We start from the raw sequence: 27,456 nt of genomic DNA, 5'->3' as shown, positions 1-27,456 counted from the left end.
TTTTCTTTAATACATATCTATTATAAAAAAATAGCCACAACAACCTGTAAAAAAACACATTTTCAGCCGAGTGAATCTTAGACTGACTTCTAAAAGGATCAGATGTGTTTTAACAGCATATCTCTGCTAAAATTATGTTTAAAACACTTTGACAAAGGGGGTATTTTATTTGGAAAGAAACTCGTATGTACTGTTGTCAAAAGTAAAATAAGTTCAAATTTGTTTATGTATACAAACCAAATTATTATCATTCATCTATTCTTAATATATACATATATATATATATATATATATATATATATATATATATATATATATATATATATATATATATATATATATGAAAAAATAGCTTATAAATAAATGGCCACAAAAAAGAAAAAAAGTGTATTTTAAAAAAAGTAAAGTAGGACTTGCTGGGTTCTGGGCCATAAGAAACTGATCCAAATGGCTATTTTAGTGTTAAAGGTTTGCAGACCCCTGGTATTTAGAAATATTTAGAATTTCTTTTCTTTAAATCAATCCAAACTTAAATGATGAAACCCATATATTTTTACAGAATTATAACAAACACTGAAACAATCAATTATGATAAAAGGTCTTTAGAAAAAGTTCATATCAATGATTCTTGTCGACTCCCATTAATCTATTATCAGCCTTTATAATTGCTTTGAAATTGTTTTATGAACTTGCAATATTTTATGTCTTACCTGCATTTATTCCATTTCTGAAGTGCTCTTTTGGAGATGCAATGAAGTTTAGCATATTTTATGCTCTGAATGTAATTCTTAAATAGAAGAACCTTTGGATGCTCTTTTTTTAATTGTTTTTATTTTTTCAACACTATTTTGAAATGTACCAGGTCTCCAAATGTTTTGATATTTTAATTTGTGAAACATGGAGTCAGTCAACTCCATGTGAGATGATCCAGGGATTATTCTTAGGGCTTTTATTTTGGAGGAGTTTCCTGTTTTGTGTTTCCCCATACTTCAGGGTGGAGGAGTCTTTAACTTTAAAAAGAACAAATATTGATTTAGATATTTCAGAATTTATATTTCAACTAAACATTGTTCAGACAATCTTTCAGTTTCTTCATCATGAAGCCTAATTGTTTTATTTCCAAACACTATATACTTAGTTTTATTTACCGTAATTTTAATATTTACTCATTCAGCTCAAAGCCTCTTAAATCTATTAGATACTTTTTCAGCTGCTACAAATGATACATTTTTACTTATAATGTGGGAGACTAAAACACCAAATAGACAAATATTTAACCATTTAAATAAGCAGAATTACTGTTTTTTTTTTGTTCATAATTTAACTGTAAAGTGCAGCTCTTCAGAGCAGAAACTCTTCATCCACCAGATGTCACTCCTCCGCTGAGCTGCAGGCCTCTGTTTTCCTTCCACGGCAGAGGAATTCCCCACATAAACACTCTGACGTAAGAGGAGACCCCGGTTTTGTTGAGTAAGCGTTGCTGTCGGGGATCCCCGATGTCGGCGGGGTCACCGCAGCTGACCCCGAGGCCTGCTTGCAGCTTCCTCTTCTGCTGTTTTACAGCCTTCTTTGTTGGATTTGAAGGATCGACAGTTGCAAGGATTTATGACTCATTATCTATCAAGCGACGCCCCTCCTTGTGACTTAATCGATAAATAGTATCCAGAAATTAAAGATGTGTTTTTCTGCAGCAGAGCCTCCGGGGTTCTGAAGGTCACGCTCAGACATGCATCAAACAGGGCAAAACTGTTAAAGGCTCTAATAAAGGTGCAGTGTTTGGATCCTGGGGATAGTCAGTCGACCCAAGGAAAAGGGATATTAATAACTCCCGGGCCGACCCACCGCATTCTTTACATGTGAGTCAGCCGGGGAGCGGGGAGGAAGGAGCTGGATCACCTCTGGTTCTCATTTGTGGTTCTTTCCATGGAGGAGTGAAGCGAGGAGGCGCAGAAGCTGCCTCTTTATAAGGAAACCTGAAAGCCTTCAGAAACACTGGGGAGGGAACACTTCAGGAGAGGCAACAGACAGAAAGAACCACCAGAGAGGAACTGATCTCTGAGGGGAGGAAGCTGTTTGTAAGAGAGGCAGGAAAAAAAAGAAAGATGGCTGGAATGAGAGGGGAGAAGAGAAGGCTGTGGATTTGGCAGTGGGGAGAGTGAGTCACTGTTGATCTGGGGGAAAAAAAAAAAAAAGCAAGCGAGCTACGCAGGAAAGAAACACAGATGAACTCACGTTCCTTTTTTATGCTTTCACTGACTCACTTTTTCAGTCTTTCCAAAAATGTCACCAGGGAGACAAACCACAGTCAGGAATTTTTATTCAGTTTGCAATAATCCATAACAGTTGGTGGAGCTGTGCACAGTAGTCAGAAATACATTGTTCAGTCTCAGCGTGTTCTTTTACACAAATGAGGGTCTCCCTCCCAAACATTCACAACAACAGAAAGAGAAAAAAAAAAACATCCAAACTTTGCTTTGAAGTATAGAAGCATCAAACTGGTTATTAGGTGTGAGCAGCTAACTAAATAAAAAACATTTATATAAAAAAATGGTCTCAGCAAATAGATATTTTGATTGGAAAGAAAAATCCAACCGAGCTGTCAGCTCTCCTTTCTGCTTTTGTTCGCTTCTTCTAAGTAAATGCAAAAAAAAGCTCATAATGTAAAAGTTAAACTGCAGAAGCACTGAGATCTGTGTGACTTCTTACAGACCCGCTCTGATGAAACTTGTGTTTTTAACATGTTCTTGTGGCATTTTTCTGAAGATGGAGGAAATAGATATTCAAAATTAAGGTTAAAACTGCATTTATTCAAATCGTTTTGTAGCAGATGATAAAAAATGTCATATGACAAAGATCCTATTTATGAAAATATGCTGGGCGGGGCACAAGCTCCCTGTTCCGCTCCTTTCTGATGCATCCACTACCAGGCAAATAGATCTATGTACGTCTTCGTTTTCCTTGTCTGAGCTAGCATCGGGATCAAAACTGTACGGCTAGATAGCTCTGAAATCCCATTTTTGTTACACCGGTAATGTCAGGGTGCAGGTGTGAGGGGCTGTAAGCTAGGGGGAGAATGTTTAAAAGTCCTGTCCAAAACTTAGAGGTGAAAAACTACGTCCTAGAAAACAGCAGGTTTTCTTTAAACGGCTAAAAACAGCTTAATCATCATTCAAAGACCACTGGGAACGATTTGAAAATAAAACCAAAGACGATCTGAGTGGGTCTTCAGATCACAGTCACACCTGGGAACTCAGTTTTAGTCGTGCATGAGTCTGAGGGAAAGCTGCAAGCTGGAGCGTGACGGACAACAGAGAGTTTACGCGTCCGAGCCCTTCTGCCTGCGTTTGGACGGGGGGACCAGGCGGCTGGGGAGCTCGGGCGGCAGGCCGTGGCCCTCCAGCTTCACCTCAATCAAGTGACTGGCCAGGGCGAATTCTTCGTCATCCAGCATGCCATCACGATCCACATCCGACAGCTTCCAGATGCGACCCAGCACCGAGTTGGGCAGGCGAGAGCTCACCATCCAGTCCTTCGCCTTGGGGCCGCTCAGTTTGCCCTCATTGGGGGCAAGGTTGTAGAAGATCTCGTCGTATTTAGGCTTGTCTTTGGTCACCACCCAGTCTCCCTCTTCCTCGCATCCCTCGCCGTTTTCCTCTGCGAAGGGATCACCCTCGTTGAAAGGCCCAGCTCGGGTTCCCATGAAGGCGCCACCCTGTACTCCCGGCTGGTCGCCGGCTTCCAGCTCTTCTTGCCTCAGGAGGGGCATCAGCTTGGCGATGTCAGAGGAGAGCAGCTCGTCCAAAGCTGCCATCAGATTTGGCTTCAAGGTTTTGAACTTGGTGAAATCATGAACCATCAGCTGCTCCTGTAAAACAAAACCAAAAAGCATTAGGCTCAAGTTAGCCAACATTTTCCAATCAAGTGGACTTTGGAGCTGATCCAATCCTCCAGATGGTCCAGACATGAAGACCAACGAACTGAACTGACCTGCATCTTTGCACAGTCGGGGAAATCTCCAGGAGAAATGTTGTGCTGCAGCTGGATCTTGGAGAAAATGACAGGCAGCTGGTAGATCAGATTCTTCTTTTTGTTGTCCTTCCTGAACACAGAGGGCATCTCCTGCTTCAGATAGCTGATGATGTGGGCATGGACCTGCAGGAAAAGCACAGCAGACATTTTTCCATCGTCTCACAGGAACAGAGAGTATTCTTTAACTTCCTGTCACCAATCACCGGCACATCTCTCACCCTGACGAGGCGAGCCCTCTTGACCAGGTCGTTGAGTTTGCGCAGAGCTGCGTTGCGAGGAAGATTTTGAATTTCGGCGAACAGATCCTCCTCCTCCAGCTCAAACAGCTTTCGGTTGTCTGACACCATCAGCGGTTCTGACCAGAAGGAGCCGATGTAGACGCGCAGAACCTCCGGGGTGCCAAACACCTTTCCCAAAGACCACATCAGCGCTCCGTACACCCTCATCAACTGCTGGGTGCCCACCATGTCTGCTTTGTTGAGCACCACGCGGAGCTTGTCCTCGTTGCCCTTGAGGGCCCCGATGGCCTCAGAGAACTCGTCAGAGATCTCCAGTTTATGGGCATCAAACAGCAGGACGATGCGGTCCACGCGCTCGGCAAACCAGCGCAGCACGGCCGGGAAGTCATAACCTGTTTGAAACCAAACGAGACGGGATAACCAAAAGGCCCTCACAGCTAAACAGCTGGACATGCAGGAGGGCTGAAGGAAACAGGAGAGGGGAGAAGGTCGACGACGACACGAACCTGTCATCAGCTTCTGATAAATCTCTAAAAGCTGCTTCAATTCAAGAATTCTGAACCTAAAAGTCCTATTTTGTTTAATGACTAAAATATTCTACTTTGCTACCTTTTTTTTTTTTTGACCCAAATGTGTTTTCGTTAGTATCAAGGGACAAGAAATGCACTAATTTGGTGGGCACTGGGGTCAAGTCCTGCTGGAAAATGCAATCAGCCGTTCCGTTACGCTGGTCAACCATGGGAAACATGACGAGCTTGGGTTTTTCTTTCCATTCCCAGAGGCAGCAATCATCTTATGGACAACTTTAAACATCCTAAATTTTCGTGGTAATGCTTTGGACACTGAATTAGACTGACGGAGCATTTAAAGGCCCAGAAAAGGTATGTTTGATTTCTCAAACGGTGATGCAAAACTAATTTTTGGTCATAGAATTAGCAAGTTTTCAAACTTAAAGGCTGTAGAGGTCTGTAATGTTCACCATAGAAAAACTTCAACTGTAAGAAACAAAATGTAAAAAATTAAAGGATCCAGTAAATTTATTTGTATAAAGGTGCAGAAAACACCTTTTATATTGTTCAATAACAAAGGTTCACCTAAATATTTTGAAATGTAACCCTGGTTGGTGAAATGTGTCCTGTAGGTTTGCATGCACTGCAGCTGTTATTCGGTCCATTCATCCAAGCAAATCTTCTCTAGAGCTGAAAAGGGTAACAGCAATTTTTTTTCATTTTGGTTGAATGGATTTGTCAATTCAACCAGGATGTTTATTTTTATTTCACTTTTTTAAATCTTGTGATCAGTTTTTGGGGTTGTTGCTGGAAAATGGACTTTCAGCTCCCTCCACAGAATCTCTAGTAGATTGAGGTCCAGAGACTGACTAGACCACTCCAGAACCTTGAAATGATTTATTATGTATCCTCTCCTTTGATGCCCAGGCGATGTGACCTCAACATCTTGTAATGTAATCCTGGGTAGTCAAACGTTTCTAATAGAGAAAGTTTTGCGACTACAATCCCAAAACATCACAGCTCTAGAGAAGATCTGCATGGATGAATGGACCGAATAGCAGCAACAGTGCATGCAGACCTACAGGAAACATTCGACCAACCAGGGTTACTTTACAAAATGTTGAGGTCACATCACCTGGGCATCAAAGGAGAAGATACACGAAAGAATCATTTCAAGGTTCTGGAGTTGTCTAGCCAGCCTTTAGTCAATAGAGGTGAACTTTTCTTATTGAAATTGTTAAAATTAATTTGGAAAAGTTATAGAAGTTGGAATTATGTTCTTTGGAAATATGTTTTGAGATGATTTTGGATGAAGGATAAAAATGTTCAAAGATGAGGTCAGTAAATAAGAAGCGGTTCTGGAAAGGTTTTGGTGAACCTTTGAACTTGTTAGTTCTTCATGCAGACCAGTTTGATTGATGGGTTTCATGGCGGAGGAGTGAACTGAAAATGCTTGTGAGATCATTTCTAAACAACAGATTCCTCCAGATGTGCTAAGAGAATTCTGCGGCTGCCTCTGCTCTCCTCGCCGCAGTGCTGAGATGGATGCTGCTCGGCTGCCAAGTCTGGTTACGGAGGAGCAAACTGGTTCCATGAGTTAGCCAGGCAAGCCAAGGAGATGAGTTTGTAAGCGGATGATCAGGAGGGCGTGTCTTCAGACCTCCCCCCCTCTCCTCACCTTTCTTGCGTCCCTCACCTCGGCTCACTCTCTGCTTGGCCCCAGACAGGATTCCAGGCGTGTCGATGATGCTGATGCTCTCCAGAACCTGGTTGGGCATCTGTGCACACTGGAATCTGGTGCCATAGAAGTTACAAACATTTCTATCATACATGTTTAGAAACTTTCTTTCTTTCTTTCTTTCTTTCTTTTTTTTGCAAATCTCCCCCCTCCCTCTGCAGGCCATTGTGTTCATTCAAGGCTCGCTCGCTCTGCTCTGGGCTTCCTGAGGGAAAATGACCATTACTGCCAGAATCGAACAATAACTGCCGCTAACGATGTGTGGCTTGGAACAACAACACGACTTCCTGTAGTCTAAGGGCTTAACGAGCCCACCGGCTCCCAGAACAGGAAGTCAACGCAAAAGTAGAGACGCAAACACGTTGACTATGGAAAGAAGTGCTGCTCAGTCGGAGCCCCATGTCCAAAAGCTCTCAGTTCCTGTCACTCCTTCTGGTCTGTGAAGGATTTCCACTCTCAAACAGTCGACTGCTTTCTTACCGGAGTGGAAAAGCATGCACACAAATCTTGCAGCTCGGTCAGTCGACGTCATCCTTGTCCCACTGTTTTCCCGAACCCTGTGAGCCCTCTGACCCTGCCTTTCAAACTGTGTACTCATGATGTCCGAGTAGTTCAGCTTTCATCTTCCTCATATCGCTCCCTTTCTCAATTTTTCCACAAATAAGGAAAGTGCCTCCTTACTCTGAAATTTGGCACAAGAGCTTGAAATTCCAAAGGGCTATAACACTTTCCACTAAATCTTTTTTTTTTTTTTTTGGCTCTTCTCCACTGATTTCAGACTTGGCTGCCTGAGGGGAAACATCCCACCAGGCTATGAGAGGAACATCCTCCGCTCTCACCTGTTCAGGAAGGTGTTTCCAAACGGGTTGAGTTTGCGGAAAGGCTTGTTGGGGTCTACAATCAGGGCATTCCCTGGGATGACGCCCTCCACCTCCCCATGCATGATGGCGGTGAAGCAGTCCGTGGTGGGTTCGGGTCCCACCCTGCTCCCGGGAATGTCCTGTTCCAGTAGATATCTGCCAAATCCAGAACTTTTATCCTCTCCTTGTGAACTTGAATTTGTGTTATTTATACAAATCAAAGAAGGTTCTAGATCTTACTTGATGAATGTTGTCTTTCCTGTGGAGTACTGCCCCACCACCAGGACCATGGGCTTGTTGTCAAAGTCAGCATCTTCCAGACTTGGAGAGTGGAAGTCATGGAAACCGTAGTATTGCTCCAACGGCAGCAGCTTCTTCTGGTACAGAGACTTCAGCCCCTCTGTCACAGTGCGGACCACCTCAGGCGCCTTCTTCACATTCTTTCTCCCCCAGCGTGACATGGCGATCAACTAATGAATTGTTGCAAACCTCTTCCAAAAAATCAGTGTCAGCTTTGCCTCTCGTCTGTATTTCCGGCAGCAGAAGTCAGGAAAAACCTTCAGGTGTTTCCTGTATTTATGTGAAATCTTCTTTCTCACTTGTCCTTGAGATCTCCTCTGCTTACACCAGCAAGAAGGACAGCACCCAGTTTTAGTTTGAAGTCAGGGGTTTTTTTTCTCCCTGAAAGCAGTTTCCTACTCCTGAAATGCTGAAAAACAACAGATGCAGAAATAAAAGAAAAGATAAACGATCGCAGAATAAAAGTTCATTCTTTCTCTGAATGGAAAACGCAGGAGACCCAGCCCTTCATCAGGATTTGCTCAGGCAAGGCTCACATCGTTGCTAAAAGTGAGTAAGACATTCCTTTAGTCCCCTGCACTTCATTTCAGTGGAAAAATCAAACACTTATGTGACCGCTCTATGTTAGGAAACGTTTTTGGGATGGAGTCTGCATGGAAAAACATCTCCAAAACTGTCTTTTATGTCAGCAGAAAACTGGACCGTGAGGTGACACTAATGGAAAAAAGCTCAGAAATGTGTCAGCAGACAAGAAGATGTGCTTTTTCTACAGTTTATATTGCATTTGAAAGATATAATTCCACCAAAAAAAAAAAAAAAACAGGCAGCAAAGCCATGCGGTGTCACAAGACCCGTGGGGAAAGAGTTCTTGTGAAAATGGCAAACCCCCAGAAATATTTTCATGTTGTGTTGCCATAGCACACAAACACTGTCTGCCAGTCAAACCAAATGTTAGAGAACCCTAAGAGAATAAGAGGTTTGTCTAAGATTCCAACATCGGTTTTGTGGGTTTGTGTGGCACACTTTGCACACATATATAGGCTTCAAACAGGCAAAACAATGTTAACGCCAGCTGGAGCAACAAGTCTCTGAGGAATTCAGCGTAAATAATTGAGTCAAGAAGCAGGAAAAACAAAGAAATCTGACAGTTTTCTTTTGCAGAAAGAGGATTTTCAAAAATGATCAAACCAGTTTCTTCTCTCTTTTGTTTTCAGTTTCCAACATAATCTGTTATAATATTCATTCTAACGATCCTAAAAAGTTGTTCTAAAGTTTAAAAGTTAAAGTTTACCAAGTTCTCATGGAGTTTCCTTGGATCTTTTCTTCTCCGGCGTTGCCTTGTGGCGTCTGGAAAAATATTTTGGCTCTCCTACGTTGTGTTGGAGGAGACGCTGCTACATGTATGCGTGTACCTCAGGCAGCAAATAGGATCTCTCTGAGGAGCGTCAGTGCAGACAGATCAGAGAGGGTCCTTCTTCTCTGGGGCTTAATACATCTCAGATGAGCTGCAGATCTGCCAGGAGTCCTCGGCCTGCTCGCTGTAAGAGAGCTGATGCTTCTCTGCCTTCCTCCTTTAATGACACAGACCTCCTCCTGCAAGAATGCCTGGCAACTCTGGGCAGCACAGGCAGAGCGTGCAGGCCGGGATGAGCAAACCAGAGGGCGTGGACCCTGGGGGAGCAGGGGGGCACTGTGAATAAATAATATGGGTGGCGCTGTTCCTGCCTCAGAACGACAGATCACCATTGTGCCATATTTCCATGCTGCAAATCATAGGATATCCTCCATGTTTTTTTCCTGATTTTATTTATTTGCAGCATCTTTATTTATTGATGTGAGTACAATTTACCTCCCATCTGCTTAAAATCTGTTTTCCAGCTCTATGGGCAACACAACATGCAGCTCTGATTCTACCTCCATGCACCACCTGCTGGCTGTGGGGTGGAGAGCACACCCAGATCAGGCCTTTAAAACTGTCGTTTTTAGTTTGTAAAAAGTCAATCAGTTCCATCCATGAAGTGTGAAACGTTCTCAAGATGCAAAACCAACAAATTCCATAAAAATAAAGCAAAAACAAATTAAGACCTAGATTATCCCTTGTGCTATCCTATGGGGTCAAGATGAGCGTTGACGTGTTCTCTCTACCATGACAAAGGTGGATAAAGGTGGAAAGATTTCATGTAATCCATGGACACCAGTGAAGATCACAAATCATTGAAGAAAAAAGATTCAGAGCACTGTCTAGTGGGTCTAGATGACCCAACTGCCAACGTTAAAGTGCCTAGGATAGTACAAGGGTTAAAAAAGAAAACTGAACTCAAACATGAGTTATTCTTTTTTCTGGAGTAGGAAGCAAAAAATAAAACTAGACTAAATGAAAGCATGAAAATGTCTCAAAAGAGCCGCCTAGACACCTGTTCTAAAAGTGAAACTAAAAATGCAAAACTAAAAAAGGAAAATAATTTACATACATTTATGAAATTTCTCTTTTATTTTGCACACACAAAAAAGCAGAATTCAACTAAAGTGTTGTCTAAAAAGTCTAACTCCATACATTAAGTACATAAAGTTCTTAAAGTGCAAAAGCAAAATTAGTTAAAAGAAATAAAAGCTTGATTTTAAAAAGTTGTTTTTATGTTGAGCTGTTGAACTTTTATCTAAAGGGGGTTAAAAACAACAATTTCACTAAATAAACCCACAATTGTTTTTCCAGAAAGTCAATATTTTACCTTCAGAGTATAAGCTTAACTTGACTAATAACTAGGAATAATGTGAGATTTTGTTAGTCTGTTAAGAGCCGTGATGCAAAATATTTAAAATAAAACAAAAAGGGAAAATGTTAAGAAATTTGAGTCAATTAACCCTTGTGCTATCTTAGATGACCCCACCCTTACTTTAACGTGTTCTCCCTACCATGACGAAGGTGGATAAAGGTGGAAAGATTTCATGTAATCCATGGACACCAGTGAAGATCACAAATCATTGAAGAAAAAAGGTTCAGAGCACTGTCTAGTGGGTCTAGATGACCCAACTCCCAATGTTACAGTGCCTATGATAGCAAAAGGGTTAACTATTCATTAAGTACTTCAAGTTCTCAAGATGCAAAAGAAAATATGTCAAATGTAAAAAACACTTAAAAACTAAAATCTTGATTTATTAAAAATGTGTTTCCATGTTGAACTGAACCATCATCTTATTTTTCTTGGGGTTAAAAAGCAAAACTAAACCAAACTAGAGAGAGAAAAAATAAAAGAGACTGAAAAAAGCAAAACTTGACCAAGGACAGAAATAATCTTGAGTTTTTGTCTAGATGCAAAACATTTTAAAGTAATAATTTAAGAAAATTTCTGAAGAAAAATCACAAATTAGAGAACATTTTTGCAAAAACCAAATTCAGGTGCTGCTTTGACATTTAACACATTTAAATCAGATAACTTCATGAAATCAAAGCAGCTATCTGTATAAAAATAACACTGAACATTTTTAAAGCTTTTAGATTAGAAGTCCATACAGTCACTTCAACCTCATGCTATGCAATCGTTATTGTTTCAAAGTCAGATTAAAAATTTCCATGGCTTCTGTCAATCTCAAACTATCTATTCTAATGGCATGGAGTTTAAAAAGAATCCAGTTTTGATCATTTTTTGCTTTTTATGGGGCTTTTGTGGATCCTCCAAATTTAAGGTCAAACTGATCTAAACTGGAGAATAAAAGAAAGCAAACACCAACGTTTTCATAAAAGAAACAAGGTTTAATTTACAGTTTTACTAAATGTACATTTCTTTTTAAAAAGTGTCATTATACACAATAAATACAATACAAAATTAATCTGTAATACTATACTTCAAATTCTCTTCCGGTCTGTTTCTTCCTCTTTCTTTTTTTTTTTTTTACATTATTACTGTTCCTTTTTTCCCCTCATCTGGATGCTTGTGCTGCGTTTGGGTTTGAATTGTCCACCAGAGCTAGAATAAAAAACAGACGGGTGCACAGTGACGGAGCTGAGACAGACAGGAAACTGACCCGCGGGCGGAAACGTGTCCATCAGACATGACCGACCGACAGCAGAGGTGAGGCTGCGAAACAAGAACCCGGGAAATGTTTGAAGCAGAACAAAACTGATTTTCTATTTTTGCAATTCCACAGCAGGAGGGAAGGGTCCAAGATCTAAAACAATTTCATAATTCCATATTTCCTCAACACCTTTTGACGCCATCTGCATCTTCTTTTTTGCTAGTAAACGATGAGAAGTGAACCGTCAGGTTTACCACACGGTGGATTGCATTTACTGTGTGCCTCGGTAAGGCAGAAGTCTCTTTGTGATAAGACTATGCAAGACACAAGAGTTGTCGTATTTACTGATCTGTTCCAGGTGAAACTGCTGTCTGCTGTCGCCTTGGGAACGGTTCAAACAAGCTGCCCGATGCTCACCGGGGACGCCGTTTGTGGCCGGGACATCTGTGAACGGTGACTGCTGCTAAGGCCACATGGAAGGAATGTATAAATAGTGACAAGGAGAAGCGAAAATGACTGAACTTTGAAAAGGAAAAGCCTCGTTTGGGGAAAAAGGGAAAAAAAGGGGAGGGGCAAGGCGCCGGCGTTCGACTGTCCTGCTGGAACCTTTGTCTGTCAAATTCAAACTGCCCGGACAATTCAAATGGACAACACAGCTTGGCAGAATAGTACAGTGATACTATTTGACCCCCCCCCCGCCTACTTGTGACTATTGCCCGGCCTCCTGTCAACCCCCCCGTCAGTCCAGCCTGGGGCTGAGGGGCTGTTATCTGCTCTGAGTCTGGGGCACCAAGCTGCCATTGTGGCCACGACCGCCAACCTGAGGGTGCTGGGCCAAGGCGGATGATGAGGAGGCAGAGGAAGCGGGCGGGAGTGAGGGTCTGTGGGAGGAGGCGGCCAGGTCCCCCGCGCGCTGACTTTGGTGCTGATGGGGCCTGCTGCCGCCCCCTTTGATGTGACGGCCGGACGGCTCCTGCTGCAGGTTGAGGATGCTGTCGATGGCGCACTGCAGGTGCTCGTTCAGAGAGTCGTCCGGCGGGCTGCCGCTGGAGAAGCTGGCGTTGTCCATGTCGGGGGAGTCTGACTTGCAGCGTTTGGCAGGAAGCAGAGAGTCTCGAGGGTAGGAAGACTCTGGGGAGGGAGGCCCGGGGGCGTGCTGGTCCATTCTGAAAGTCCCTCCGGTCACGTGTTTGTTTTTCCCACCCAGCCGCTTGTATTTCCGCACCTCCACCTCTTGGTCCGCGCGACCTTCCTTGGCCCCCTCCCTGTCTAAGAGCAGGGGGTGATGATGGTGCTGCGTGGTTTTGATGCCATGGTTAAACACCTCATTCATTTTGTCCAGCCCCTGCACCGCCCCCCCAAAATGTCCAGCTTCGTGGCCAGACTCTGTGTGGGGGCGTGAAGCCTCCCTGTCTTTTTTGTCCGCCTTCACGCTGGCTATGACTGTCCGCTCTGAGGGGGGGGTGGAGGCCCCGTGCCTGGGGGGGGAGGGGGTTGCTCTGGGGTAGGACAAACCTTCATCTCCTCCACCTGGGACACCGGGTCTGACGCACGGGCTTACGTTTTCCCGGTAGGTTTTCCGCAGGGGAAGGCGGCACGTTGTCTGGGAGGGGGTGGGGGCGGAGGCGGGGTTGTGTTTGACTCCGCCCACACTGTGGTGATCCAGCGTCCCGTTCACCTGAGTGGAGGATGAGGAGGTGGACGACGGCCAGGAGTGAGAGGATGAAGAAGAGGAGGACGACGACAATGGGGCTCCACCTGAGGAAGCAGTTCCTCTCAGAGGGGGGTTGCTCTGAGTGGTCGTCATGGAAACCGAGAAGCCAGAGGAAGCTGTGCACGCGTGGGACTGAGTTCTGATCACCGTGGTGAGAGGGGATGATAAAGGGTGGGGCTTTGCATCTGCTGCAACAGCGGCTTCAGACTGGGTCGGAGCCTGAGGCGGGGGCGTGGCCTGATTGCTCGGCTGAGGTTGCAGCGTGTGCACCGGGTCCAGAGCGGTGTTGTGGACCACCTTACTGAAACCCGTCTGATCCTGCTTGATCTTCAGCTTCAAACCGATTCTCCTGCGAGCTTCGTAGGTCTTGATGGGCGGCTTGCTGGTTCGCTGAGGGAGAGCGACGTCGTCGTCGTCGTCTGCTTCCTGGGAGTTTGAGGATGCCGAGGGAAGCGAGGAGGAGGACGACGACGACGACAAGGTGGGAGCACGACTGAAGCTTTGGCTGACAGGATCAGAAGCGGGTTTGGCCGGAGCCACTGACGGACAGCTGGTAGACCAGGACACAGATGCCCCACCCCCACCATGCTTGATGACCAACTTGGTAGGGGGGAAAGGAGGCGTGGGAGTCGACGCCGGAACCGGAGCAGGAGCTTGAACAGGAGCGGAAGCAGATGCAGGCGGAGGATTTGGGGCGACGTTTAATGAAGGAGGCGCTGAAGCAGGGGCAACAGGTGCTTGGACAGGGGGGTCAATCGGGGCCACTCCACTCACTGAGGGGGGCTCCGTCGGCACAGAGACACTTTCCAACATTCGCACACTTGCCAAAAACTCCTCTGCAAGGAAACACACAAAGTACCATCAGCCATTACATAACTGCTGACCGACACAACAGGAGGAGGAGGAGCCAGCAGGCGTACCTGGTTTATCCTTGGCCATAGCCCTGTCCGAACTCAGGGCGATCTTCTCCTCCTGGATGAACATCCTGTCGATCATCACCATCTCTGCCGAGGGGCCCAGTCTCTGCTCGGGTTTAAATGCCGAAAGCGGTGGGTTCAAAATCAGTTCACCACAAACGGGGCGGCAGCAACAGCCAACAGCCAACAAGGCCAGTTTAGATACTTACTTTTGACTCTGCGAAGAGCAAGTGACGGTATTTGTCAACCATTGCCTGGGTCCTTTTTAGCAGCTGGCAGGAGACGTTCTCAAATTCCTCATCCACTACAAAGAAGCCCAAACGGTTAGGAAAACTGTGGAAGGCAATCTTAACAGTACATGTGGAGAACGCAGGATGTAAATAGCGTATGCAGTGGTTCCTCGTTACGCTCTAAAAAATAACCTGCCATAGATTAAAATCTGCAAAGTACAGTGGTCCCTCACGATTAGCTTTTTACAGTCTGACGGTTTTACAGATTTTTTTAGTGCAATGTTGTATGTTTTTTATTTAAACAGCCTGTGTGTGTTCTGCGTCCTGATTAGATGTAGACCTTGTCAATCAATCTCTTCCATTGCTGGGTCTCCTGTACAGATTTATGTACGCATTTACATTCATCTTACATTGACGTTTTTCTTTGAAAGTTTGAACTTTGAGAGTTTAAAATAAGCCTGCACAAATTTATCGTCATCGCGACATCAGCCTGAGCGAATACACTTTTTCTCTTTTGTTAAACTCTTAGAAGTTTTAACCTTTATAGAAAAATAAGATTGTAGATTTGGCAAACTGCACATATCTGTACAGGAGACACAGCACAGAGGAGACTTGTTCAGGTCCCCAGCCAATCAGAACACAGAACACATTGCACTTAAAAAATAAATAAATAAATAAAAACAATTCGAAATTGCACTGAAAACAATTTGCAAAAAATAGAAAGTCCACAAAAGGTGGACGACGACATAGCGAGGGAACGCTGTACTGCAGGGGTGCAACGGATCACGTTTCAGCCATGATCCTGATTAGCCACACTTCAGCTCTTCAAATCAAATGATCCGAACTGTGAGTTTTGTAATCCGTTGCGCCCCTACTGTACTTAATCAAGCACTATTCCACCTTGATTAAGTGCTTTGCAGTCACAAATCCCATTCAGTCAAGCACACACACACACACACACACACACACACACACCAACCTGTAACCACCAATTCAGTGTCTTGTCAAAGGACACTTTGACACATGGGTGGGAACTGAACCTGTGACCCTATGATCAGAGGTCAACCGCTCTACCACAGGGGTGTGCAGCGAGTTACCTCTCTGATAGTCCTGGGAGGAGTTGGCAGTTCCCTGGTAGAGATGGTAAGGCAGCAGTCTGTTCAGGGTGTCCTCAAAGGAGTGGAAAGGAGAACTGTAGTTGGGGTGAAGCACTGAACCCTGGTGCTTCCTCAGCTGTTCCAGCATCCTGCATGGAGGTGTTCAAACAGGTAAGCCACTCAAAAGTGCAGCACGTTTCAGGTAGACCGTGAAGCCGCCGTTGTGCGTACCTGGCTTCTTTACTGGGCTCTGCACCGAAAGGCATTGTTGTTGTCTGTGATGTGAAAAGCAAAGATTACAACCGTAAAGCTCAACGTGTCAAAGACCCTCTGGAAACATGTGCTAAGGCCTCCCAGCTTTACCTGAGTTTGCACTGGAGGAGGGGGTTGAGGAGCAGGCATCTGGGTCAGGGTAGCTCCCAACACCTGTATTTTCACCCCACCTTTCCCCAGAGTCATTCCCCCGACTGAGCTGATCACTCCTGGCTTTGGCTGAACCTGAACACAGATAACAAACATATTTAGAGGACTAACTGATATACATCTCATAGCGAGGTGGTGCATCTGTTCAATGATGATATACATTCAAGATTTCTGGAAAAATGCAATTATATTATCCGACGACCATCGATAAGCACTGTATTTTAATACTTCACAAGTCATAAAGATTCTCGGAATAATGTAATCAATAAGCACTCCATCTTTGTAATTTGATGTTATTAACACATGGATTCTATAAATGATCTGCGCTTGGAGAACATATTTAAAGAAAATTAAGTTCAAAATTGCATTTCTGAGTGTTTCTTTATTCAAATCTTGAATCAGAACATAGTTTTTGCAGAGCGGCAGAAGTTCATTAGAAATTCGCCTCCCAGTTGTGGGCGGGCCAGTTGGCGCAGAAGTAAGCCTCCACTGATATCCCATCATCCCTTTGTTTACACCCTCTCCCACCAGCTTCCAGCCCCTCACAACCCCAAGCTAATATTAGAGGAGCAACAAAAATGGCGGGCAATATTGAAGAGGATTTGAATAAAGAAACACTCAGAAATGAAGTTTTATATTTTTTTTTCAAATGGGAAAAATGCTAAAAGAACATGTTAAAAACCCTAAGTAGAGTAATTATAATGGCATCATTTGCATGTGTAGGTATATCTGTATGAAAGGGTTTATATATTTATACAATCGCTGGCCAATTTATTAGATACACCCGTCCAGCTGCTTGTCAACACACATTTCTAATCAGCCAATCACATGACAGTACCTCACTACACTTTGGCATTGTGAAGATAATCTGCTGCAGTTCAAACCGAGCATCAGAACAGGGAAGAAAGGTGATTGAAGTCACCTCCTGGGATTTTCACCCACAACCTTCACTAGGGTTTACAGACAAAACGTTGTCTGGTCTGAGTCTCCATTTCTGCTGCCACATTGCGATGGTAGGGTCAGAATTTGGCATCAACTACATGAAAGCATGGATCCATCCTGCCTTGTATCAACGCTTCAGGCTGGTGGTGGTAGTATAATGGTGTGGGGGATATTTTCTTGGCACACTTCGACCTCTTGGTACAAATAGAGTTAGGAATTTTTCCAGTACCTTGATGAATCTATGCCACGACATATTAAGGGACTTCTAAAGGCAAAAGGGGGTCCAGACCAGTACTAGCAAGGTGTACCTGATAAAATGGCCGGTGAGTGTATATTTCTTATGTTTGTCTTCTTTTTGCTTGACATAAACTAATTGTAAAAAATTCCAAAGGGGCCGGCGCACCTGTGCAGGCTGGGTAAGGCTGGCAGGAGAGACAGACTGATTCACCAGTGCTGGCCCTTGGGCTCCTGAGAAAACCTGTAAGTCACTTGATACTAAAAACATAAAAAATAAGTTAACATTAGACAAAACTATTTGCGTTTATGAACTTCCTGTTTTACGTCTTTAGCGGGACTTTGCAGCTGACCTGAAGCGGGAGTTTTAACGAGCACCGATGTCGGCTGCAGCATTGCGGGAAGCTGAGCGGGATTATCGGCGCTGGTTGACGAAGCAATCGTTTTATCGACAGGCACATCTTGCTGAGAGATAAACTGACTGGGGGCTTGAGGAGGAGCTTTCGCCTGTAGCATGATGTTCTGCTGGACCTAGAACAGACATCGAGGTCCCAAAACCGGATTTAGATTGACGAGCAAGTCGCCAAAAAACACACCAAATACTGAAGAGGTGAGGAAATGTAAGGGTTGTGAACGGCGTTTGGTTGAGCTGGCAGTACCTGGTGCAGCTTCTCCAACAGCTGTTTCTGCTGAGGTGAGGGTTGACTGATGGAGGACAGAGTCTGGATCTGCGCTCCCACCAACTGCAGCTGCTGTTGATGCACTGCGGTAAAGCCCTGGATGGGGATCTGGGTCTTCACCACGGCGGGGGCACACGCGCTGGCAGGAGGCGGAGTGAAGGGGTGCTGCGCCGCTGCTGGTGCGGGAGTAGGTTTGGGCGACTGTGACATCGAAGGCCTTTCTTGCTGGTAGGGGGCGGGCAGCGAGGGCGGTCGGGGCAGGGGCTGGAGCTGAAGCTGGATGTGCTGCTGTTGGGGTGGCGTTTGCTGCGTCTGGACTTGCGGGACGGGTTTGGGGGACTCTGCCACTTGATTTGGGACGATGAAGAGCGAAGGGTGAGACGAGGGCGTGCACGACCGCGAGGGGGTCTGAGATTGCGGCTGAGGCTGCGACGGAGGACGCTGTTGATGATGCGGGGACTGGATCTGCTGGCTCAGAACCAGGGGAGACTGGGAAGGCTGGGGGCTTTCCGCCACTGGGGGCGTCGTAGGATGAGTGGTCAGCGACGGGGACATGCCCTGGATCTTCAGAGGCTGCTGAGCTGCGCTGGAAGGTACCTGATGCGGAATCACATCATGTCAGTATTGACACTCGAACGCAAACATGAAAGCTCACATGAAAGCAAAACTCACAATACAGTCGCAAGCGTAAAATGATTAACGGAGTTTAGATTTGGCACAGATCCAGGCTGGGTGACTTCAACACAAACTCATTTGGAGTCAATTTAGTGATTATTGAGTCAACAAGCCAAACAAATTTCTGATTACTTTCTTCTTTTTAAACGCATCACCCAACCTCAGCTCACACAAGCGAAGGTCAAACATCGGCAAACAAAACAAAAGCAGATTATCGAAGTTCAAAATCTAGAAGATGTTGAAGTTAAAGTAGTAGAAGCACCATGATTTCTCCTTTTCTTTACGTTGAGAGGAATTATATATAAAATTAAGTGATGATTAACTGGTGAATCTCAAGGAAACCCCGTTTGTGGGGCTGCGGTTGTAAATAAGACGACCCCAAAGAGTTCAGGGGAAAAGTACAGGGAACCTGCTGGTTTTTGGTTTGGTTTGAGGGGGTACTGCGGTGATCAAACTAGAGAGAAAAGCGTAATGACGATGTAAGAAATGCAAGACAAGAGAGGAGAAGCACAAATGACAGTCAGTCATGCAGCAAACAGAAAGGACTACATCAGACTATGTTGGTGCTGTGGCCCTGAAGTTCAAATCACATCAGTGAATCCATCAACACAAAGAACATATTAAAGATCACCACATTAAAAAAAAACAACGGAATAAATGATAAGAAAACGACACTGGATTTTAGAAATTAGATAACCAAAACGTCATTCCAAAAACACATTTCCAAAAGTAATAAGATAAAGAGGAAAGCTTCAAAAGTAATCTCCAGAAACCAAAATGAAATGTTAAAAAAATCAAACCAGAAAAGGTGGGTATTATGGGATGACACTGATTGGATGATGATGGTTGTTTACTGTTTCTACCGGAAGGTATTTGGCATGACAGCGTCTTCCTCCACTTTTGATCTATTGTAAAAGCATAACCATTGGTTTGGAGCAATCCCGCCCCCCCTTCCCCTCCTAACTGCATCCGATTCACAAAGATTTGAAAAAGAAATGTTCAGAAATGCAATCATAAGCTTACATTGTTTTTTTTTTAATATGTCCTCCATCATCAGAAAACTAGAGTGTTTAAGTTTTCGGCCGTCCACTCCAAACGTTCAGTGATTGCTCAATCAACTCTTTACCAGCTTTTGGACAAAACCTTCTTCTTCTTATCCCTCTTTTTCAAAGCATCATCATCCACTCAGTGACATCCCATACCTACCACAACCAGCTCCTCATTTTCTTTCATTTTTTTAAACATTTGATTTGGATTTCTGAAAATTACTTAAGTTTTAAAAAATTATTTTTTTACATTTTGGTTTTTGGAATTTTAGTTTGATTTCTTAAAATGTATTCTTTGTTTTGCTTTCTTAATTATCATTGTGATCTTTATTTTGTTTTGCACCAAGTGATCTGATGTGATTTGCACTTCAGGGCCACCGTGGAGTTTATTCCAAAAACTACAAATGGACGCACAACAGTTTGAAACAAGAAAACGGTTCTGGCTTTTTACAGACGTTCAAACAAAAAAATGAATGCGAGTTAGAAAAATGTCAATTTTTGGCATGTAGTGAGGCAACGCAGGGAAAGCAAAGACGCAGAGGAACTAATTTTTGACTAGAATCATCAGCTGGAAGCAGTGATGCACAGGAGCGGTAAAGAGAAAACCAAACATTGTTGTGGCAGCAGCAGCAGCAGCAGGTGGGTGGGGCTCAACTTAAAGGGGCATTTTCTACCTTTACCACTGCTGTCATGTGGGATGGGCCAGGGGGAGAGTCAGCTAATTGGCTATCATGGACAGCAGGGGCCGCGGTAGAGATGCTGTTGCTGCTGATGATTACAGACGCCGGCACGCCCACAGAGGGGGTCGACTCTGTTTGATGGCGGTGCTCCTGATAGTACAAGTTACCGTTTCAGGATGAGGAGGGGTAGGGAGGAAGTGAAATGGTAAACCAAAAGAAAAAAAGTCAAAACAACATCCCACTCCATGCATGTTATTCATTTAAGCATATTGTTAATTATGTGCACCAGAAAGCATAGGAAGGAAGAGAAAAACACTGACCTGCTGTAGGAACATCTGCAGAGACTCCTGGCTCAGAATCATGCTCTGGCCCTGGTTTGTGAATAGTAGCCTCCCTGGACTGTGCTGAGCTTGATGGGGGGCCAGCCCCACTGCTGTGACTGAGGACGCGGTGGAGACCGATATGGACGGAGAAGAGGTGGGCACGGTGGAAGCAGAGGACACAGAGGAAGCCTGCTGTATGGTGAGGATGGAGGACTGTGGTAGCAGCTGCTGCGTGGGGTGAGCAGCCGCGTCGGCAGAGCCTCCCAGCACAGTGACGGCTTCTCCAGGCTGGCCTTGACCTACGGTCGCTGCTCCTGTACTGCTGGGGACGCCACCCGATTGGGGCTGCAGAGCCGGCTGAAGGCTGACCGCAGGGCTCAGTCCTTCCACCTGACCCAACATGGTCAGGGGGTTCTGGATTGGCATGCCCTGTATAACGGTCTGCGCAGCCCCTGAGACGGTGTGGGTCTGCGTCTGACCTTGACTCTGAGCCAGCGAGGCGACGGGCATCTGAAAGAGGGCCGGTGTGGCCATCTGCCCAGACTGGAGCTGAATGGGTCCAGAGAGGATGTGGGTTGCCCCAGAGGAACCCTGTGAAGTCAGCACCTGACCCAAGTTGATGTTCTGGTTTGCAGTCAAAATTTGGTTTGCGATGATCTGTCCACCGGGACCCTGACTTGTGATGATGTGGCCACCGGGATGCTGGGTCAGGATCTGCCCGCCAGCCTGCAGCTGGGGCAGGAGGAACTGGTGGTTCTGACCTTGAAGAACAGTCTGAGAGGGAATAACAAAGCTGCTTGGTTGGTTTAGTAGGTGGACGCTGAGCGGTTTGCCAGATGGTTGTGGGCCTTGTTGCTTGAAAAGAGACTGTTGAAACTGGGGGCCCTGTGTTGTAGCTTGCGTACTCAGAACCACATTAGAACCGGGTTTGCCAGTCAGGAAGGTTACATTCTGAGCAGCGGAAACTGGAATCTGCTGAATCCCGAGAGCCTTGTGGGCATCGTTTTGGAGGGTCTGGGGCGATGGCTGCTGCGGCTGCTGTTTAAAAAGTTTAGGCTGAATGGGTCCACCCTGAGGGGGCTTGGGCTGAATGGGTGTGGGCGTGCGCTGGATGATCACGTTCTGCATGATTTGGCCTCCTTGGGTTTGTACCTGGGACGTGACTCCTGAACTTAGAGGGGTGCTACCAAATCCTACAAGCCCAGACGGGACCGTCATGGTCCCGCCACTGCTGTTGGCGCTGCTGACACATACAGCCGGTCCATTTAAAGCTGGGGAACTCAAAGTTGCTTTGTTACTTTGGATCAGAAGCCCGCCGCCTGTGCCTCCAAGCCCTGTCTGAGAACCAGCACCGGACATCTCAGCCCCAGACTGATGCAACTGGTATCCACCCATGGCCTTAGCCAGGATCGGCTGCCCAGACTGATTAATAGTCATAACTGTAGGCTGACCCACAACCTGAATCTGTCCAATGCCCAAATGTCCTGACTGGTTCCCATTCGAAAGAGCTTGGAGACTTGAAATGGGTTGAATGGTCACATTTCCCAGGCCCACCTGCTGCACAAAGGGCTGAACGCTGATGGCCTTGTTCACAACCGGATGCTGGAGCTGAAGGCCCTGCTGGGCGAGCACCGAGCCCAGCATATCAGCGGTGGCATTGGGGGGAGTAGAAGTGGTGCTCGGGACCGACCCGGGGAAGATTGCAGTGGGACCCCCTATTCCTACGCCAACGGCAGCACTTCCCGCCCCAGCGAGGCTTGCATCGGGAAGCGTCTGAACCACCTGTGTAAGGCCTGGAATCCCAAAGGAGCCCAGGTCCAGCTCGGCTTCTGCTTCCTGTAAGCTCTGCTCTGTGATGTTGGCTTCCGCCAAGCTCTGCTGCAAGATGTCGCACGGTTCATGGTTCGTCCCAATCCCGTTACTTCCACCTTCTCCTCCTGGGGATCCACCCAAGATGTCGTCATCCTCAAGGAAGTCCAGGTCAACACTGACTCTGGGCAGCCCGGCTGACTCATTGGCCGACAGCGAGACTGTAGGCTGGACCTCTGAAATATGGCCCTTTGAGTACAATAGAAGAGGGAAGTCAGTGAAGCCAGGTGAGGTATGAATCTGAATGACTGCATCGGCACGAAAAAGACATATAATCTTGACAAAATCATCGTTAAACCGCAGCAAACCAACGCCCGTAAAGTGTGAGACGTGTTAGTGGAAAGGAGGAGGAATTCGAAGGGCATGCAATGCAGGCGGACAGACAACAGCGGGACAAAGATTGGGGGATTTTACTCACCCCAGTGGTAGAGAAGAACGAGCTGGAGGGGTCACTCGAACCATCCAAAAGGTCGTCAGTGTCCAACTAAAGACACGTCCGCCAATGACCGTACAGACAAACCAAAGCCACCCGAGACCCAACAGGCAAAAGTCACCACAGACAGACAAGAACAGAAGAGGGCAAGGAAAGGGCAGAACACAGTTCAGAACCCAGAACGTAAAGAACCAATGAAAGATAAGCGACAGAGGAGCTAAATTGTTGTTGGGATGCGTTAGTACCAGTGTTTTTCAGTTTGTTAAAAAACAACACAATGCAATCCAAAAGGCAGAGACCATTAAAGCAGAAAAAGCAGTACAAAGGTAAATGACAGCAGTGAGGGATTGGGGTTTTAGGGTGCATCGACACAGGCCTCAAAGGTGTATTTAGTACAAGGGTCTTGCAAGCAGCAATTATAAAATATTAGAACGTCAAATACAGGTGTAGATTTTATACAAACTTTGCGTGCAGGTTTTTTTTTGTCTTTATGCTCTATAAGACACTTACATGGGTCTCAGATCCATGAAGAAAATCGTTGAGAGCTTCTGGGTCACTGCAGGAGAAAGAGATGTGCGTTACAACGATGCAGATGACAGATGTCAATCTTTCACCGAGTCAGCCATGACTTACCAAATTACATCTAGAAGGCACCTGCCATCTTCATCATCCATGACAACTAACAGGGATGGGGAAAAGGGGTTTGTTTAAGTTAATATAAAACTTGGTACATTTAACATTTAAGGTACTGACAACAACAATCCCCGTCAATATTTGAACTGAAACTGTGGTGGCACATTTACAAATATTTTCATACCCGATTGTTTTAACTTAAAAAACAGAACTGAAATTAAATGGGTACACATTTGGATAAAAGAGTTAGTAGTATCCTTTTTTTTTTTACTTAGAAAAGGTAGAATTAAAAAATTGTGTGTCTAATCAGTCTTGATTGAAATTCATCCAATTTTACAATGGACTAAAGACTACTGTTAAATAAATGTAGGGATGCTTTAAAAGATGACTACATCTTAGTGAATCTCCCTCAAACAATTCTCTGTTAAAGCTATACTTAAAACCAAAAAGACGATTATTATCCCTAGTAACTCTATTACAGACTGAGTCGATCAGGTTTTTAAATTTGCACTCTGATGGGATGGTCTCTCCACTACAAGCCATTACTCTTATCTCAAATACAGTGACTTATGTTGTTGACATGTGTGATTGGGTCATCTTCATGCTTTTTTTATGATGTGTAAACATTGCAGACAAGGTAAAGAACTCATTCAGAATCTAAAGAAAAAATCGTATTTTAAAAAAAAACACGATCATAAGTGAAATAGGGAAAGCTTTAAAACTGTTATTGAGGCGTTGAATTATTGAGTTAGTACCGAGAATAAAATACAGCTTCTTGTCATGCAAAAATACAGAAAGCAAGATTTACCACTAAAAACTAGTCGAGTTTACATAAAGACCTGCTGGACCACCTCGACTTTTCCGATAAACGCTCAAAAGCATCAGAACCCGATGAGCTCCAGAACTTATCCACACACTCAGCTAGCAGAACCTGCGTCTACTAGAACACCGACAACCAGCGGACAGCAATGCACAACATCATCCTGAAAAAGCGCGGTTTTCACACCGCCCAAGTGTGGCTTCCCCCCTACTTTACCACATATAACAACAACTAGATTTATCGCTTTTAATCCACAGCAAAACGACGAGTCTCCAGTCGGAAAAATCAGCGAAACTATGACAGAAACCCGGTGATTGGAAGTAGCGGATCTTAGCCATCGGAGAACCGGAGCGCAGGATATGAATGGATACCAGCGATTTCTTACATGCTAGCTCTGGTGTTTTTAAGAAGCTTAGCAAGCGTATTTACAATATTACACACAACAAACAACTACCGAGACTCTCACTGCAGTCTAACGACACAATCTGTGTGATTTGGTTGATTTTAATGGTCGATTAACTCCTAGATTTAGTCATTTTAACGCATCTGGGTTGACTTTCGTTAGCCTAGCATGCTAATCTGCTAACAAGCTATCAACAATATTGAGACATACAGCTAGCCTGAGCCTTTGACATTCAAAACAAACCAGCGAGTGGCACAATTTGGGCACTTATGCTGCGCAGCGGTAACGCGACTCAATCGACACAAAGCTGCGTTGTTGTCTCTTTAGAAGTGTGAACGCAACTGCGCAGCTAGCTATCGCTCATTGCAAGCAAAATATGAGTTAATGTTGGAATACTCTTGATGAGGGGGGTATGCTTGGGAATTCGGTGGAAAATTAGCTTGTTTGCCATGTCGCAGGGCAATGTGGCGCTTCGATTGCGGTAGCGGTGCAGTTTGCGGACTGTCCGCAGAAGGTGCATATTGCAGCTTCGTAACAGTTTTTCGGATTAATAGAGAAATCGCTACATTTGAACAAACTCACCCGAGACGATAGAGGTGCAGGCAGCGCGGGGTCTCCAGGACAGCCTCGCACGGGCTGCTGTGCAGGACCCAGCTTCAAGCAGGAAACAGGAGACTTCCGTTTTGCCTGATTGAATTCGGAGCCTTTAGACGCCATGCTGAAGCAGGAGGGCTTTTTTCTTCTTATTTTCGTTTGTTTATTGTCGCTGAACTTCTTTTTCTTTTCTTCTTTTGTTCGCTGTCAACTTTTTAACTGATAACGATGTTATACATTGGATGCAGACTGAACTGTAACATTCATGTTGGAACCTTTCCACATTTATTTTGGACTTGCACACATACTTTAACATTCTGATCTGGAATTCTAAACTTGCTGCAAAAACGTGTTATACCCAGTTTTTCTTTCTGTTTAAAAAATACTGTCTTGAGGTTTTATGAATACAAGGAAGACAACAGGATCTACTAACTTAATTTAATTCAGGCCAAATATTATTTTCATAAATGTAAATATATTAATAACAAACCTTTCTTGCCCATTTTTATATGTGAAAAAAATACTATTATTTGAAAATTATTATTTGAATAATTTGCCTTTTTTGCTCCCCACCACCCTTTTTTTTTAAGTTTTTGATTAAAAGTAATATGCTCTGTAATTGGTTTTTGTTTTGTTTTTCTTTTAATTTTTTTAGAAGTAGCTTTCTTCCTTTGTTCAATTGTGTCTGTGTTTGTGTGATACTATGTAACCATTGGCAATTTGGTTAATAAAGTTTAAAAAAAGAAGTCTAGGATGCAGACTTTCCATTTTCCCCCATAATGTTGTTTACTCAAAATGTAAATAGAATGTCACATGACATCATTTCAAACTTGTATTTGTTATTTATATAGTATGATAGAATTTTAGGGGTACAAAAAATATATAATTTAATAATTCTAATGATTTACTTTTCTTTTTCTTAAAGTTATAATTTTGAATAACATTTTTTGTTTGTAAACTGGCCCTAAAACTCTGTTGTACTATAGTTTTGTGCATTTTTGGGAAAAATGTCAACACATGGAATCGTTCTTTTTTTTCATTTAAAGAAAATATGGAATAGGAAAATCTATATCATATCTATTTGTATATGTTACTGTCAGGTTTGTCTATTTTTGAGAGCAAAATTAGACTAAACTGATATCCAACATCTGAGACTTTGCCTTCCTTTATTCAAAAAAACCATCATGTTATTATTGTTATATTTCCATGTATTGTTTAATTTGAATGTATTGCTTTACATAAATGTTTTACTTGGTTATGTTTAATTTAATGCATTTTAATTTGATTGTCAAGCATTGACGAATTGTTGATTTTTACAAAGGTTTGTTGCAATCCAGAAACTAAACTCCTTTAACCCTTGTGCTATCCTAGGCACTTTAACATTGGGAGTTGGGTCATCTAGACCCACTAGACAGTGCGCTGAACATGGACACTTTTTTTAAACTGTATTCAAAATTCTACAAATCTGGAATTTAAAAATATCCAAGAAGTGTGCCATTGATGTTTGATTTAATTACAAAAGTCTTATTATAGTTAGTCTAGTGGTGGGATGTACTCAGATGTGGTTTTAATAGTAATAATAATAATACATTTTATTTAAAAGCGCATTTCTAGGCTCTCAAGGTCACTTCACAATAAAAAATGATAAAACACAATAAAGGAAAAAAGATCAAATCTATTCTTTCAAGACAGAAGGTACTATTGATGTGGGTTTTTTTTAATTGGAGAGTTTTGAGTTGGGATTTAAAGGGGGATATAGAGTCCAGGTTTACCAAAGCTTAATGTAATCTTTGGTTAGTAAACAAATTTACAAAAGTAAGACTTGCTGATTCTCCTCATCCGCCCATCGTGTAAACCTGTCTCATCTCTTTTGAGGTCACATGGTCAACGGAGCCTTTCCAGTGACTGTCAGTCAACCGATGGGCGGGTCGCCAGTCCATTGCAGCGCCAAACAAAGATACATTTACACAAACACTCCCAATCACATCTTGGGACAATTTAGAGGCATATTATAGGATGCAATACCAGGAGAGTACCAGGAAAAACAAAACAAG

General features: G+C 44.1%; 2 protein-coding genes across 8 annotated transcripts; both read right to left on the bottom strand.

The window, feature by feature from the left end:
- Window positions 1–2,300: 2,300 nt before the first annotated feature.
- On the bottom strand, window positions 2,301–9,311 carry ehd2 (EH domain containing 2). Of its 2 annotated transcripts, none has more exons than XM_011482275.3 (7): window positions 8,967–9,311; window positions 7,616–8,084; window positions 7,355–7,531; window positions 6,456–6,571; window positions 4,248–4,660; window positions 3,988–4,152; window positions 2,301–3,865 (listed from the first exon to the last, which is right to left on the bottom strand). In XM_011482275.3, exons 2-7 carry the CDS (start codon window positions 7,834–7,836, stop codon window positions 3,317–3,319), a joined length of 1,641 nt encoding a protein of 546 aa, XP_011480577.1. In that variant the 5' UTR covers window positions 7,837–8,084; window positions 8,967–9,311; the 3' UTR covers window positions 2,301–3,316. The 2 variants fall into 2 exon arrangements, with proteins under 2 accessions (XP_011480577.1, XP_004075312.1); XM_004075264.4 differs by having other exon boundaries at window positions 6,474–6,571; window positions 8,967–9,310.
- A 2,094-nt stretch (window positions 9,312–11,405) lies between these two features.
- bicra (BRD4 interacting chromatin remodeling complex associated protein) lies at window positions 11,406–25,878 on the bottom strand. Of its 6 annotated transcripts, none has more exons than XM_023961403.1 (15): window positions 25,391–25,875; window positions 23,586–23,631; window positions 23,463–23,508; window positions 22,938–23,003; window positions 20,648–22,708; window positions 20,322–20,477; window positions 17,906–18,523; window positions 17,600–17,777; window positions 17,416–17,507; window positions 16,011–16,145; window positions 15,879–15,922; window positions 15,648–15,796; window positions 14,530–14,624; window positions 14,324–14,444; window positions 11,406–14,239 (listed from the first exon to the last, which is right to left on the bottom strand). In XM_023961403.1, the coding sequence occupies exons 2-15, from the start codon at window positions 23,624–23,626 to the stop codon at window positions 12,456–12,458; spliced, it is 5,586 nt and encodes a 1,861-aa protein (XP_023817171.1). In that variant the 5' UTR covers window positions 23,627–23,631; window positions 25,391–25,875; the 3' UTR covers window positions 11,406–12,455. The 6 variants fall into 6 exon arrangements, with proteins under 6 accessions (XP_023817171.1, XP_023817173.1, XP_023817172.1 ...); XM_023961405.1 differs by having other exon boundaries at window positions 14,324–14,426; XM_023961404.1 differs by having other exon boundaries at window positions 14,324–14,429; window positions 25,391–25,874.
- Window positions 25,879–27,456: the final 1,578 nt, after the last annotated feature.

The sequence above is a fragment of the Oryzias latipes genome, chromosome 13 (assembly GCF_002234675.1).
Source record: "Oryzias latipes chromosome 13, ASM223467v1".
NCBI classification, from domain to species: Eukaryota; Metazoa; Chordata; class Actinopteri; order Beloniformes; family Adrianichthyidae; genus Oryzias; species Oryzias latipes.
This window is presented reverse-complemented; position numbering and strand designations above follow the sequence as displayed.

Coding starts and splice junctions, on each gene's coding strand:
- ehd2 (XM_011482275.3), bottom strand. CDS start 7,836: ATGTCACGCTGGGGGAGAAAGAATGTGAAGAAGGCGCCTGAGGTGGTC. Junction 4,661..6,455: donor AGGTGAGGGACGCAAGAAAG/GTGAGGAGAGGG, acceptor GGTTTCAAACAG/GTTATGACTTCCCGGCCGTG. Junction 4,153..4,247: donor AGAGGGCTCGCCTCGTCAGG/GTGAGAGATGTG, acceptor CTTTTCCTGCAG/GTCCATGCCCACATCATCAG.
- bicra (XM_023961403.1), bottom strand. CDS start 23,626: ATGGATGATGAAGATGGCAGGTGCCTTCTAGATGTAATTTG. Junction 16,146..17,415: donor GCCTTACCCAGCCTGCACAG/GTGCGCCGGCCC, acceptor ATCTGTGTTCAG/GTTCAGCCAAAGCCAGGAGT. Junction 15,923..16,010: donor CTCCTCCAGTGCAAACTCAG/GTAAAGCTGGGA, acceptor TTCACATCACAG/ACAACAACAATGCCTTTCGG.